The 15936-nt window shown below is 43.3% G+C and overlaps 1 protein-coding gene and 1 pseudogene across 1 annotated transcript in view; both read left to right on the top strand.

Moving 5' to 3' along the window:
* Positions 1-15936, top strand: part of BEND5 (BEN domain containing 5) — a 1022542-nt gene that overhangs the window by 219198 nt on the left and 787408 nt on the right. Inside the window, exon 4 of the mRNA XM_066625824.1 lies at positions 10509-10603. Coding sequence (XP_066481921.1) covers positions 10509-10603 — 95 coding nt within the window. The remainder of the gene's footprint in view (positions 1-10508; positions 10604-15936) is intronic.
* Positions 10218-10334, top strand: LOC136650289 (5S ribosomal RNA; annotated as a pseudogene).

The following is a 15936-nucleotide window of genomic DNA, read 5'->3' on the forward strand; positions in this document are numbered from 1 at the left end:
GGGTGCTGAATCCAAAAATGACATCAGTTTTGTCTGACTGGCTCTAGTTTTGAGGATATGACATAGCCACTATATATGCAGATTCAAGCAGTGTCCTTGTGAGGAAGCCATAAGGAAGCTGCTTGAGTTGGCATATAAAGTGACTGTGCCGTATCCCCAAAATTAGACCCATTCAGGCAAAACTGATGCCATTTTTGGATTCAGCACCCCAAATTTACCCAAGAATATGTCTAACTTTTAAGACTGCAAAATGTGTGTAGGCCTATGTTATTTAATAACTGTGGAACTCTTTGGGGGATAAATTTTTAGACAGACTTTGATATGGAAAAAGAAATCATGGAAAATGATATGATTTGATTTGATATGGAAAATGGAAAAAGGGGAATAATTGTCTTTCATTTGTTGATATGATTCTGAAGATTTGGTATAAATATAAAATGATGTTTTGCTCAGGAATTTCTCATATGACTTTGTTATTCTGTGATAAGGAGATACTGATGCAGGTCAGAATATGGGGAATATTTCAAACTAGACAGAAAGCAATATAGTGGCAATTATGAGATTTGTAGAGTCTATATCAAGCTGTCTTATGAGAAATTGTGTATAAAATAAGGGTGTATGGATCACAACTGTGTCAACTTTTTTCAGATCAGACAAAAGACTTGGAGCCCAATTCTGTGTTTGGTGGCATGGCACTGTGTCGCTGACCACAGTTGCAAATGTGCCATAAGGCATGTTCACAGGGCTCACCGCCAGGTTCCCACTGGTGCTAGCCCAGCACTGACTGGTACTGGGCTAGCGTGGGGCGGTCGCCCAGGTTCCGCGGCTCAGCAGTCTGCCAGACTGCAGAGCAGCAGAACGGGAGGTGGGAGCATGAACAGGTGCGTGGAGGAGGCATTCCGGGGAGGGGGGAGGCCGGTGGGGGTGGGGAGGAGGTGTGCCAAGGGGTGGGTGGCAGGCGTGCCGCAGGCGGGCAGGAGGAGGATCTGAGGATCTGAGGAGCTGAGCTCCACAGGATCCAGGGCGCTTGTGGAGTGCTGCACGCCCTACACAAGCGCCTTTTACTCAAGCGCCTTTTTAGTGAGTAGCACCATTGCAGGGCTGCTTTCCTTACTCGGGAGAAGGGGACAAACGTTAGTGGTAGCACAGGAGGCGCAGGATTCGGCGGTAGCCCTTTTCGGTGCCGCCAAGCTTGGGCGCTCTGGACAGCTCAGGATTGGGCTGTTAACCCTTTTGGCAAAATATCTATTATTGGTAATATGGGTAAAATCTGCATTTGAGCAGATAATTACAGGAGACTCAATGGTTTAGTATCTAACATCTCTATGTTTCTGTTATGTATGAGGGATGTGAGTGGTTTGATCAAAACGAAATGTTACAAATAGCCAAGCTTTATTTGCTGAGGATCAGTGGTGCTAGATATTTGCTAATATTCCACTGCAATTGATCTGTGTCTGGTTGAAATTTTTTTTTTTAAGATGATTAATTTATGATTTATACATCCTTACAGACTACCTAGAATGTAACCCTATATTAGCAACATATGAGGCCATTGTGGATGTCCTAATTGTAATTTTTTGCATATATTTTGGGAATGCAAAATTATGTCTAATGTTTTGGCTGAAGTTCTCATTGTTGATAATGATACAACTAATTGTAATATTCCAGAGCTTCTGAAAAATATTTTGCTTTTTGAGTTGCAGGATGTAGTAGAAAATGTTGATCTTGAAGTAGAAATTGTTGTTCATGGTTTACGAGATATATTATGCTTGAACCTCTAAGTCAGGGGTGCTCAAGGTTTTTGGCAGGAGGGCCACAACATCTCTCTGACACTTTTGGGGGCTGGAAAAAAATAATAATTTACATTTCAAATTTGAATAAATTTACATAAATGAATATATTAGAGAGAGAAAATGAATGAATGAATTCAATCCAGTTTATGATTCCATTCATACTAATAAGGGGGTTATTATACTAATAAGCTTATCATATTAATAAGCTGAATAAAGAAATTTTTTTTTTGGTCTATCCTAACCTTCCCAACACTCAATTTTAGTGGATGTCCCCTGGTTCTGGTGTTATGTGAGAGTGTAAAGAGCATCTCTCTATCCACTTTATCCTTCCCATGCATAATTTTGTATGTCTCGATCATGTCCCCCCTCAGGCGTCTCTTTTCTAGGCTGAAGAGGCCCAAATGCCATAGCCTTTCCTCATAAGGAAGGTGCCCCAGCCCAGTAATCATCTTAGTCGCTCTCTTTTGCACCTTTTCCATTTCCACTATGTCTTTTTTGAGATGCGGCGACCAGAACTGGACACAATACTCCAGGTGTGGCCTTACCATCGATTTGTACAACGACATTATAATATTAGCTGTTTTGTTCTCAATACCTTTTCTAATGATCCCAAACATAGACCTGGCTTTCTTTACTGCCGCCGCACATTGGGTCGACACTTTCATCGACCTGTCCACCACCACCCCAAGATCTCTCTCCTGATCTGTCACAGACAGCTCAGAACCCATTAGCCTATATGTGAAGTTTTGATTTTTTGCCCCAATGTGCATGACTTTACACTTACTTATGTTGAAATGCATCTGTCATTTTGCTGCCCATTCTGCCAGTTTCGAGAGATCCTTCTGGAGCTCCTCACAATCATGTCTGGTCTTCACCACTTGGAAAAGTTTGGTGTCGTCTGCAAACTTTGCCACCTCACTGCTCACCCGTCTCCAGGTCATTTATGAAGAGGTTGAAAAGCACCGGTCCCAGGGCAGATCTTTGGGGCACACTGCTTTTCACCTCTCTGTGAAAATTGCCCATTGACACCAACTCTCTGTTTCCTGGTCTTCAACTAGGTCTCAATCCAGGAGAGGACCTGCCCTCTAATTCCCTGACTGTGAAGTTTTTTCAGTAGCCTTTGGTGAGGGACCATGTTGAACGCCTTCTGAAAGTCCAGATATATGTCCATAGGTTCTCCCGCATCCACGTGCCTGTTGACCTTTTCAAAGAATTCTAAAATGCCAATGCAAGGGAGGGCACCAGGATCCAGATCTCTTGTTATCTGGTGTGCTCCTTGGGGCATTTGGTGGGCTGCTGTGAGATACAGGAAGCTGGACTAGATGGACCTATGGCCTGATCCACTGGGGCTGTTCTTATGGGCAGATCTTCATGGCAGTTTATGATTCCATTCACCCTAATGGGGGGGGGGGGGAGATCTCCATGCCAGTTTATGATTCCATTCACCCTAATAAGAGCGGGGGAGATCTTCATGCCAGTGTATGATTCCATTCATCCTAATAAGGGGGGGGGGGTTCTTCATGCCAGTTCATGATTCCATTCACCCTAATAAGGGGGGGAGATGTTCATGCCAGTTCATGATTTCATTCACCCTAATAAGGGGCGGGGGAGTTCTTCATGCCAGTTCATGATTCCATTCACCCTAATAAGGGGGGGAGATCTTCATGCCAGTTTATGATTCCATTCACCCTAATAAGGGGGGGAGATCTTCATGCCAGTTTATGATTTCATTCACCCTAATAAGGGGCGGGGGAGTTCTTCATGCCAGTTCATGATTCCATTCACCCTAATAAGGGGGGGAGATCTTCATGCCAGTTTATGATTCCATTCACCCTAATAAGGGGGGGAGATCTTCATGCCAGTTTATGATTCCATTCACCCTAATAAGGGGCGGGGGAGTTCTTCATGCCAGTTTATGATTCCATTCACCCTAATAAGGGGGGGAGATCTTCATGCCAGTTTATGATTCCATTCACCCTAATAAGGGGGGGGGAGATCTTCATGCCAGTTTATGATTCCATTCACCCTAATAAGGGGGGGAGTTCTTCATGCCAGTTCATGATTCCATTCACCCTAATAGGGGGGGGGAGTTCTTTATGCCAGTTCATGATTTCATTCACCCTAATAAGGGGGGGGGAGATCTTCATGCCAGTTTATGATCTCATTCATACACACAAATGGAGGGGGGATCTTCCACACTTTCACTCACATACACCTGCCTGCTCGCCTGCCCTCTCGCCCTCCCTCCTTCCCTCCCTTGTTTGCTTGGACAGTATGTGCTCCTGCCTGGCCGCCCACTTGCCCGCCTGGCTGCCTGCCTGTTCGCCCAGCTGCATGCCTACCTGCCTGCCTGCCCGCCCACCTAACCGCCCTTCCTCGCTAGCTAAGGCGGCATGTGCTGCTGCTGCCTGTCTGCCTGGCTGGCCCAGCCAACCAGCCCTCCCTCCCTCGGATGCATGTGTGTGTATATATATATATATATATATATATATATATATATATATATATATATATATATATATATATATATATATATATATATATTGTATTGGCAACCTTCAGTCTCGAAAGACTATGGTATCGCGCTCTGAAAGGTGGTTCTGGCACAGCGTCTAGTGTGGCTGAAAAGGCCAATCCGGGAGTGACAATCCCTTCCACACCGGTCCCTGGTCTGTCTCCCTGGCTATGGGCTATATATATATATATATATATATATATATATATATATATATATATATATATAATCTCCTGTACTCCCCTGGCTCAGGTTGCAGGAGGGGAGGGGAGCGGAGCCCAGCGGAGCCCAGCCCATGGGCAAGGCAGGGAGAGACCTCCCCTTCCCCGCAGGGGATCTCTCTCTCTCTCCTGCACTCCCCTGGCTCAGGTTGCAGGAGGGGAGGGGAGCTGAGCCCAGCCCAGTCCAGCCCATGGGCAAGGCAGGAAGAGATCAACCGGCAAGAGCACAGGGTCTTTTATAGTGGGAAGTAATGTGAGACCTGCAAGTCTCATGTTACCTTCCCACTATAAAAGGCCCTATGCACGTGCTGGGCTTGTCTTTCCTTTGCTGCCACTGAGCTCAGCGGCAGCGAGGGAAAGCAAGGTGCAGAGCTCGTGTGGCGGGCCAGCACGGGCTGGGGTGAGGGCCGAGTGCCCATTGGAGATGGGGGGACTCCCTGGGGGCAGGATGGAGACCTGCAGCGGGCCACAAGTGGCCTACGGGCCGGAGTTTTGGCACCCCTGCTCTAAGTGATAGGTTTATATTCTGCTGATTCGGCTCCCTCAAGGTTGACCTGAGTGTAATCCAAGCAATCACCCACAGGAGACAAAGTGTTTGGTATGCCAGCTGCTGTAACCCCAAACTGTTCGGTGTGCCAGCAGAGCACTGTAAAATCTGATTGTGATTGCCCACCTTAAACAACAATGTAAGGTGACTTTAACAGTAACCTATTCAGGCCTGTTCAGACCTTCAAAAATGAGTATATAGAATTAGGACAGGGAGTATAAAATCATGGCCATTATCCCTGCTGCATAACCTCCGTGCGTTCAGTGGAAGATGTGGACAGACCCCTGGGCACATATAAAAAGCAGAGTCTCTACTTTTGGAGATCAGTGAACAGTGTGTCAGGCTCTTGTTATTGATTCACCCCTCTGAGTAATAATGTTGATGGTGATGATGACAATAAGTTAAGTAATAAAACAGTAATAAAGACTTACCTTATCAGATTTTCATGTCTAGGGCAAAGATGAAGATAATAAAGCATTTTGTTTGTAATGCTCGCTTCAAAATACTGTAATGATAAATTATTTTTTTCTCCATGCTTTGAGCTTGAGAAGCTGTTCTCTAGGATCATTTGCACCACTCTGATATGTAAACAAAATAAAATAGACTTTATTTTCACTTTAAGGAGTCTACATGAGTTTGTAGCAGCTTATTGTAAAACAAGAATATGGTCATTAAACATGTTCTCACCCCCCCACCCCCACTTACAAAAGAAGGGTGGTGGTGGTTGTTGGTGCTGCATCTGATACTGCAAATTGTATGGAAATATGTTTCAGTCTGTAATTCTATGTACAAGAAGTAAGTCCAATCACACAAAGGGCAACTTCTTTTAAAACATGCTTATCACTCATGATCCTTAGTAAACACTCTCCAAAAAGAATCTGCAGGCTTTCTGATTCATTTTATTTACATTATACACAGCTTAAGAATTGGCTGTCAACGTGGCTAATGCACAAAATAGAAGCTATTAAAATACAATTAAAAATATAACAATATTAAGCATCATATTAAAAACAATGCCAGGTGTAAGATATTTGCTGGAAATGCGGTATTACAAGCAACCCAAAGGACCCCCACACACAAGGCTGGGTTTATAACTTGGTAGTCTATTGAGTAATAAACACAGTATGTAAAATGAATAGATACAATAGAAACTGAGGATTCACTTACAGCCCAATCCTATGGGCTTCCCACTGCTTTACAGCGGTGCAAAATGCTATCGCATGCTGCCCAGCAGCTGCCACAAACAGTACATAGCAGCGGCTCTGGGAGCTGTACTGGCCCTGGTAAAATGACAGGGGAGGCATGCCAAGGGTGGGGAGGAGGAGAGTGGGGCAGTGACATTCCTGGAGGGGGGACAAAATGCTAATTTTTTTCAGGCGCAGATGTGGCTTTTACAGCTATGACTAATTCTGAAAACAAGGGGAGGGGTGCTTTAAACAGTTTTCCCTGTGCCTGAAAAACTTAGCAGGAACACCACTGGGATGGGGGTGGGGGGTAACTGGGCAGATCGGGGGAAGGAAAGGAGACAAGAAGGTCAGATCTTGGTGGCAAAAGTTGATGATAGATCCTGTCCCCTAAAATTTGGCCTGCACTGCCTCCTTACTGTCCTTGAACCTACTCCAAGTATAGAGCTGGCTTAGGTCTGAGGAGACCCATAGGCCATTGGGAGCCTACCCAGAAGGAAGGGCAAAAAAGTTCCCTTACCATGAGGAGAGCTCTTGGTCACCCCACCATGGCATACTGCATGCCCTCTATCATGTAAACAGGTGGCGGATAGGATTGGGGCATAAGGCACATGCAAGCACCAGCCAAAAAGAAACATGAGCGGACAGAATTGACCATTCAACTGCACAAGTAACCACATTCCAAATTCCTATCTAATTTTTTAAAAATCCTTCAACAGTTGAGTTTTCTAAAAGTTAGTACCAAAGTAACCTGAGAGATCCTCTGGCTGAGTTTCAAAATCAAAGTGCTGCATTACTGAAAAGTCCTGATCGCTTTTCATCATCTACCTATTTCAGAGGCAAGGCACTTAGTGGAGAGCTGTCCAGGTGATCACAAGAGGCTGGGATCTATATATAATTTACTAAATATTATTAAAGAATAAGAAATTGCTTGAATTCTTGTAAGACAGAATTTCTCACTCATGACTTCTTGCTCAGATTAATCATTCATTCTTAAATCCATGGGTTCATTACTTATGTTCAGGGCTTTTTTCTAATAGAATGGTGTTCCGGCACCTTTTTTATGCAGTCCCCTGTAGCGCCGCACTTAAACTGACTGCTCGGCGAGCGCCTGCCTGGGGCCACTCTTGGCAGACGAGGAGGAGGCGAGCCTTCCTCGGGGCCCTGGCTGGAAGGCAGGAGCGGGACGGTGCGCCCCTCCACCGCCTGCCTGCAGGTGCCGCTCTGAGCTGCCGGCAGTGCCGTCCTGCTTTATAACCATCGGGAAGGGGCCGAACGTCCTCCTCCCTCTGGTGGTCCCAGAGCCCCCCCGTCCTGCAGAGTGCTGCCGCGCCTCTACCCTCGCCCCTCCAGGGATGCAGGCAGCAGAGGTCCCTCGCGCCCACCACTTGCCAAAGTCTTCCTCCTGCTGCTGCCAGAGGCAGACCCAGCCCCGCAGCACGCACAGAGAACTCTGAGGGCGACTGCGGCCACACTCTTAGCCTGGGAGGAAGCCCCGTTGACTACTTACTTCTGAGTAGACAGGCATAGGATGGGGCTCTGAGCTGGGCACCTTTGGCTGCCTGAACTGCCGCTTTCATGACTGGCAGGAATCTGCTTTGAACCTGGCCTGGGACTGGGGAGACTTGGAACCCCAGCCTAGGCATGTCTACTCAGAAGAAAGTCCCATTATACTCATTGGGAATTACTCCCAGGGAAGTGTGGATAGGATTGTGGCCCAATCTAGTGCATGTCTACTCCGAAGTAAGTTGCATTATTGTCAATGGGGCTTACTCCTTAGAAAGTGTAGATAGGATTGCAGCCTTGGAGCACAATCCAAAGCTTGTCTATTCAGAAGAAAGTCCCATTGTAGTCAATGGGACTTACTGCCAGGAAAGTGTGGATAGGATTGCAGCCTGAGTAAGAAGTTGCTGCAAGGCTCAAGGTGAGCGCTAGGACTGTGCATGGGTATGCGCTGCCACCCACCACACTTCATCAGTCCTGAGTCCTCCTCCCCCCTTGAGAGACTGGCACTTAATACCTGCGGTTGCTGGCTGGTGCTGTGGCTCTCCCTGCCTGTGCAGTGGGTGAGAAGGTCATCTTTGCAACCTTGTTCAGGTGGGCATACAGATGGCAGGGCTTGATGGAGCACTATTGTGAGGATGGGACTCCTCTGGTGATCCGGGAAAGACTTTGAGGATGGAAGCCATTTGGAGAGGGGTTTGGCTGGCTGTCTGGCTGGAGCAGCAGATGAGGTGGCTACTCTGGGCCACTTAACTAGATGTCCTCGCAGGACCCTTCACTCCTTGAAAAGTTTCCAGTGCCATATGATGAATTATAACCTCATTGTTCTGCTCTTGCAAAACTGGAAGGGTTGCCTTGTCTTCTCTGAAAAGTACCGTACAGCGCTGTAGTTTATCGGCAGGACAATTTCTAGGGAGTCCCCATAGTTTCTAGAGTTTGCATTGCTGTCTGGGCTGAATGCAAGCCCCACAAAAAGTAAGTGGAAGATCTTCTCCCACTAAGCATGCTCAGCTTCTCCTCCTCTTCACAAAGCTTTTGATAGATGTATTTGTCAGCAAATATAATGTCTTAGGTGAGCACATGGCTGTGAGTAGTGAAGTCAGCAGTTCACTTCTCACCTCAGCTATGAATTTACTATAGGTTGGCTCAGAAAAGTCACTGTTTCTCCCTTGACCACCACTGTCTTCTGTTGCATTATTGGGATGATAATACAAGCCTATTTATTTCTGTGTAAACTGCTTTGTGAACTACTCTTGTTGAAAAGCAGTATATAAGTATCCTTAATAATAACAACAACAACTACTACTGGTTTTACAAGACTGTCTTTACAGGTCTCTCTATGGTTCGGTTCCATTGGCTGCCTTTTAAAAAATATTAGCTATTCAAGCATTGCTTGCAAGTTTATCTGATTTAAAGTTGCTCAGAAAGGCTACTCTTGGAGCGGTGGTTCATTATCTTGCAAGCCCCAACCAATCAGATCAGTGCTCAGACAGCTTCTGCAGCTAACAGAAATAACCAGGTTCCCCCCCCCCCAAAAAAAAAAAAAACCTGAAGGAGGCTGCCCTTGGGAAACCTCCCTCCAAGAATGGAGACCCCCCCCCATGCCTGGAGGTCATTGGTGGCCAAAAATGAACACTTAAGCACTTAAGAAGCATGAAATGACAAAGAACAGTGTCAATAGTGTTGAATGCCTTTTTGTTATCCTCTCTGTACATGTTAATCACGTGTTGTCTAGTTGTATCTTATTACTTATTTCTCCAATTAAAAATGGTTTAAAAATAAATAAATAAAAGATTAACAAGTTGTGAGTTGTTTTTTTACAAAAAAGCACTGCTTATGTTTATACGAGCATAAACATAATTGTAGCATAATTGAAATGCATATTTCCAATACTTATGAGTATATGATGTTTGTTTTTAATTAGGATATCCCACTGCTTTTGTCATAGTCTGTGGGGTCTCATTAGGTAGAAAGGGCTGGGCTCACTTCCCAAGTGTTCTGCTTTTGTGATAGATGCAGCACATGCTCCTATGGGTTTCCTCTGAGGAATGCATCAGAGGCCTAGTAAAAATAAATGTTCTCTTTTTACAGTTTTGTTCAGAGTTCTTTTTTCTTTTTAATTTTTATTTCCTTTCCCCTCATTTTGTTTTTTCTTTCCTCACTGGAATGTCAACCTGAATACAGTGGGCAGCCTTCAAATGGAACATGGGTAGAAACTTGTATTTCTGTATGAATCAAGTAGTTTCCCAACCTGTCCTGTGCTCCTATCCTGAATCATACTGTGATCCTAAGTTATGGCAAACTTATTCAGAAGTCTGTTTCAAGTCTGGTACGTGTGTGTATATGTATGTATGCATGTGCCTTCTGTTCAAGTCTGCAATCCCATGCTTAGCTATACATTCTATAGTGCAATATGCAAGATGTAGTTCAAGGAAAATGCTGGGCAAACGAGCCTCTTTGGGCTGTTACCCTGCACATGCCCGATCTTGTCTGATCTCAGAAGCTAAGCAGGGTCAGGCCTGGTTAGTACTTGGATGGGAGACCGCCTGGGAATACTGGGTGCTGTAGGCTTATACCATAGTCTTTCGAGACTGAAGGTTGCCAACCAAAGGGGGATTTACAATGGCTGCATTGCCATTTAGCTTTCAAAAAACAACATCATTCTGTTATACAGATTTGAAGTTAGAAATCTGTGTAAAGTATATTTCCTAATGCAACTGATTTTTTTTAACCTTTGTGTTTCAGAGGGTCATTTTCAACATTGTCAACTTTAGTAAAACAAAAAGCCTCTACCGCGATGGCATGGCTCCAATGGTCAAATCCACAAGCAGGCCCAGATGGTAAGTTAACACAGCAGTTAGTATTGCAATTGTGAAAAATCTTTAGATATGTTTTGGAATGCTTTTCTTTTTGTCGTTAAAACTCTGATAATCTTAGCTCTGTTTGTTTGTATTTCACTATTATGGTATTTACCTTCCATAACAAAAGACACTTGTTTTTATATTATGGCCCAAACTTGTAAGAGGCTCTGTTTTGGTAATGGTGGATAATCATGTAACCGCATAGCAGACAGCAATGAGGAAACATTCTGCCTGACACTCTCTCAGTTTTTTGGACACTTGACTCAGTTGGATGTTTAACCATAAAATCAGGTACCGACTTGTGTTGGCCACCTCTCATGGTATTGGCTGTTTGCTTCATAAATGGGTGGGGTAGTTTAGAGGACAAAAACTACTGTTTTAGGCATAGTGCAACCAGCCAAGGAAGAGAGGTGAGCTCAGGTTCCCTATTACTATTTGTTTTCTCTGTGTCATCTCTGGGAGCACAGCCCATACTGAGCAATATGCTGAGCAAAGCCATTTCCTTCAGTGGGAGCTGAAGGATTAAGCACGATTAATTGTGCTTTCAGACATTATCTTGTTAGCAAAAAATCCCTTTTCCTTTATCCTTTTGCTACTAGGGTGCTACTAATCTTGGAACAGACTAACTGCAATAGATGATTTCATCTACTGGCATACATAGCATCATTATTCTCCTCTCCATTTCTCTCCCCAAATCTTATTTGGAGCAAGTCCAAGCTAAATATATCAAGCAGATCTGCATCACCTTCTAAACCATTTTTATTGTCAGAATAAGTTCTAATATTTTCCTGCTAATTAATTTTACTCCGGGTTAGTCCATTGGTGTAGTTTCACGTTCAACCATAAATCTCTACAAAACGATGTACAATGATAGGCCTAATAAAGTAAGACTAATAACTATACAGACTTTTCCTGGATTTTTTCTTCTTCTTGAGAATCTCACACATTTTTGTGTTTTAAAGGGGTATGTGTATGTATATTAAAATGAAGATTATTATGCTCCAGAGAGAGAGAGAGAGAGAGAGAGAGAGAGAGAGAGAGAGAGAGAGATGGTACAGCCTGGAGGCAAATACCTGCAATGGGCACTTTTCATTTCTTTTCTCCTTTAGGCATCTCTATCACTACATAAAAAACAAGTTGATTGAATCAGACCAGTTACCCTTGAATCAAACAAGTGGCAAATCAAACAAGTGGCAAATATCAAACACTACAGAGAAAAGTAAAAAAAAAAAATAAGGCAACAAACAGGAAATCCAAATAAACAAAATTGTTTCTGTACATAGCCAGAGCCTCAGTGAGGCAATCTGTTCTTGAATGATGCAAAGTGGAATAAACTTTGTGCGGGTTGCCACTTTACATAGAGTTGTTAGCTTCTCAGAAGAAGGCATTGTACAAGCAATTTCAATACCTTATTAAAAATTATTTGCTAAATAATCCTGCCTTCTCCCAGAGATGATTCATGTATGAATTACACATACTCTGCCAAAGATGTTCAACCTGGTTCCCCTTGCACCCAGGCATTTTACAGAAGCACTGTACTGAACTTCAGCAATAGAACTGCACTGAACAGTAATGTACAAGGGCAATTGGACTTTTACTTTCTATCAGATGCCACATCCACAACGGGAAACTGCAAGCAAGAGCTTCACATGCATTTGGAACTTACATCCTAATGCAAATTTCCGAAAACAGATTAGTAATGATTAGCAAAGAATTCAGTGAAAGCAAAAGTCCCAAAATGGTCAATGGGACTTGTCTTGCATAGCAAAGATGGGTGAGTCATCAGGCTTGACTTGAGTCAAGCCCCTCAGCCTCAGCCCCTGCAACTCAAGTCGAAAACAAGTCCTAACAGGGGGACTTTGCTAGTTGCCCAAAGCATTTTGGAGACTTCAGAAGTCTTGAGTCACAAGTCTTTCCCTTTAAAAAGCCAGCCGTGGCTCCATGGGGAAAAACGGCACTGCTGCTGGAGTGTGTGTGTGTGTGAGAGAGAGAGTTCTCTTTAACCACTCCCCTGCTGTCCCCATCCCATCTGTAAACAAGGCGGGAGGGGTGGGACGGACTGCATGAGAGCAGGGACAGAAGCAGCAAGAGGGAGGAGGGTCACAAGCAGCAGCTGGGAGGCTTACCAGTCCAACCCAATCCTTTGCAACTCTACTTAGAAGTAGTCCCATTTGCACAGTTCATTCAATGAGGCTTTTTCCTCCCAAGTAACAATGGAGCGCACAGGAGTTATGCAGTTGGAAAGTGTGATGGCTATGAACTACCAACTACTCCCTGGGCTTCTCCAGCCAATTCTAAGGCAAGAACCCCCTTGGGCTCCTCCTCCTGCCTACCTCATTCAAAGAAACAAATCAGACTGCCCATCCTTCATCCATTGACCATCTGTTCTTTCAGAGAAGGGCAGGAGAGCCCACTCTCGCTTCCCCCCCTTGCTCAATGCAAAAGCAAAACATTAACCCTTCCTTCCCTCCTGGCTGGAACTTCCCTGCTACTTGCCCGGTCTGAATGATGGCCCCACAAGGTCTTTCATGCTACAAAAATGTAAGCAAGCACACCCAGACACAGACATTCAAGTCTGCATGCATGGGGAACAAATGCTGAATCAGTGGCTTCAGACGTGAGTCAATGCCCGAGTCATTAACACGGGTGACTCAAGTGTAAACAAGTCAGCCAAAAACATGTGTTTTTGCGACTTGGACTCGAATTACCTGACTCGAGTTCCCATCCCTGTTGAATAGTAAGGCCTCAATGGACTTACCTGATAAGTGTTCAGAGACAGTTTTAAATTCAGTTCAGTGAGTTCAGTTCAACAAGCACAGTGCATCTTGGCTTTTTGTAATGTAAGTTTTCTCTGTATTTTATGCCAATAAAGGTCTACTGAACTGAACTGAACTAATGTAAGTTTTAAAAGCACCTAGAGAAATAAGAAAGCAAACTCCACTCTGCTTAGCCATCAACCGTTATCTGTCTTCCATACAATGCAGTGATAATATTGGCCAACACAAATTCCTATTTCAACTATACCTTAAGACAGTTCCAAAAGACCTATCTGTGGTTCTCTCTCTCTCTCTCTCTCTCTCTCTCTCTCATATCTGTATATATAATGAACAGCTTCATATGCTATCTGTATTATTCACATTGCAAATGCATTATTTTTCTTTCCTTTAATACTGTTTTACATTTCAGCTAAAAATCAGGTTGACTTGGTTTCTTAGACCAAAAGAATGCATTTAGATATTTTTTTAACTTGTATTTCAGACCAGTCTTTGTTTAGACCAACTTACTGAAAATTAATGTTGCTGCTAGGTATGATAATTTATCAACAAACAAGTGCACCTTTTAATTGCAGTACAGATTGGTATAGCAAGCTGACTGTCTTTTTGTCAGCTTATTTTTAAGACACTTGCACAATGATCTTTCTAGCTGTTTCCATGGTATTCATGTGAAATTGTAAAAACAATCAATTTGTGTTTTCTTTTTGCTGTGAAAAGATTTGCCAGTGGACACAGTTGTAAAGGTAGCATTCAGGTAGCTACGTCCCTTTAATATGAACGGGACAGTCCATGATCTAATTATGTTGACATTAATGCTAATGAATTATTCTGGAATAGGTTGTGAGAGTTATCAGATGAACCACACATTGTACAAATACATATTGCATTGTGAATTACTTCTATGACAATAACATAGTCACATGCTGTAATGGATTAAAATATTTTCCTGTTTCTGTGATAAATGAAATTGAATAACTGGATATATCATATCCAGTTGATAGCAAGCAGATGCTGTGCTCCTTGGTTGTTAGTGATTGTTCATGGACCTTTCCAGGATTCCACTGGGCATTCTAGCCACATGTTAATTATCTCTCCAGTAAATACTTTCAAAATTAATTATATAAAAAATCAGACTATATACTAGTTCAACTCTACACATGCAGCACAATCTTAAGGCCCGTTCCTATAGTTGCTGAACCAGTCAAGTTGTGGAATGGGTGATATTAACTACTATGCTCTGGCAAAGTCATGAGCCTGTTTCATTGTTGTGCAGATAGCAGCAAAGGTTAATCTCAGCCCATTTGGGGGGCATTGGTGGACTCTACCACTTTATCATTGCGCAGGGCATCAAGTTATTGGGAGCCTTGGGGCAAAGCCCTGTGCTGGGCCTCTGATGGTGCCCCCTGTCCTCCCTTTCATGAAAAATTGGGCACTGCCACTGAGAGTTTGGAATTGGTCTAGCCAGGTGGGTCCACTGATGGGACCCACCTTTGATGCCATTTCCCCAGTAGACTCCATCTCTTCACCACTGAGTCCTGCCTTAGGTCATGATGCTTTCTATGCATGTGTAATGTGGAACATTGTTAGTACTCAAGTGTTTAATGGAAGATAGCAGTGAACTTTCCTGGAACAGTGTAGATATCTCAAACAAGTTGCTCTTGTTAACTTTTCTTCCTGCTCCAAGTGTACAGTTCTCTGCTGCTGGTATGCACATAATTGTGGTTATCTTGTATGTATTAGTCCTGGTGTAGCAGCCACTGGCATATATCAGGAAATATAATCAAGTTATTAGATTTGTTGGCATCGATTGTTTTGGTTTTGGAAAGGTATCAAGTATTATATAAGCAGTCAAGTGTTAAATACTAATACCATTGCATGTTACCTGTGAAATATTGAATTGCATAAGCTACAGAACAGCTAAATAAGATGTGACTGAAGAGGCTGTACAGTGTAAAAACCAATGCACCCTAAGAAAAATAGTTTTTTCCCCCAAAAACTTAAATACAATGGAAGAATCTACTAAGGATTCTTTTCAGATAGTATATTAATATTGTTTGGAGTTTTATGTCAGTAACATCAGTCACATCTCATGGCACTAAATCATAGCTTCTTTGAAGTAACTCAGCATTATGTCATGTCAAGCTATATTGGTTACATTTCATGCCAGGTAAGGCACAATAAGAAAGGAGAGATGCTAATTTAAACCAATGAGAAATGATGCAACTTGTCAGGTTTGCAAATGATGCAAATTGATCAGAATGATTTGCTTGTTCATAACTGTTAAAGTGAGATGGCAAAATCTCAAGTCTTTTTCTCCGTGATTGCTGTTAACAGTTGTTAATGCACTCTTTCTTGTCTTCCTTTTAAGTGGAAAGGTTTTCAAGGGAGTGTAGTGTATTCAGTTAAGTTATGCTTTTATAGGTCTACTTAAAGTTGTAATACAGTAAGCTTACATGTACTATCTATTAGTGTTGAGTGAGTTTCCTCCACCACGCCTTTGAATGTTTTCAGTTTTTCTGAAGTTTCTAGGACTCAGAC

Source organism: Tiliqua scincoides, chromosome 4 (assembly GCF_035046505.1).
Source record: "Tiliqua scincoides isolate rTilSci1 chromosome 4, rTilSci1.hap2, whole genome shotgun sequence".
Lineage (NCBI taxonomy): Eukaryota > Metazoa > Chordata > Lepidosauria > Squamata > Scincidae > Tiliqua > Tiliqua scincoides.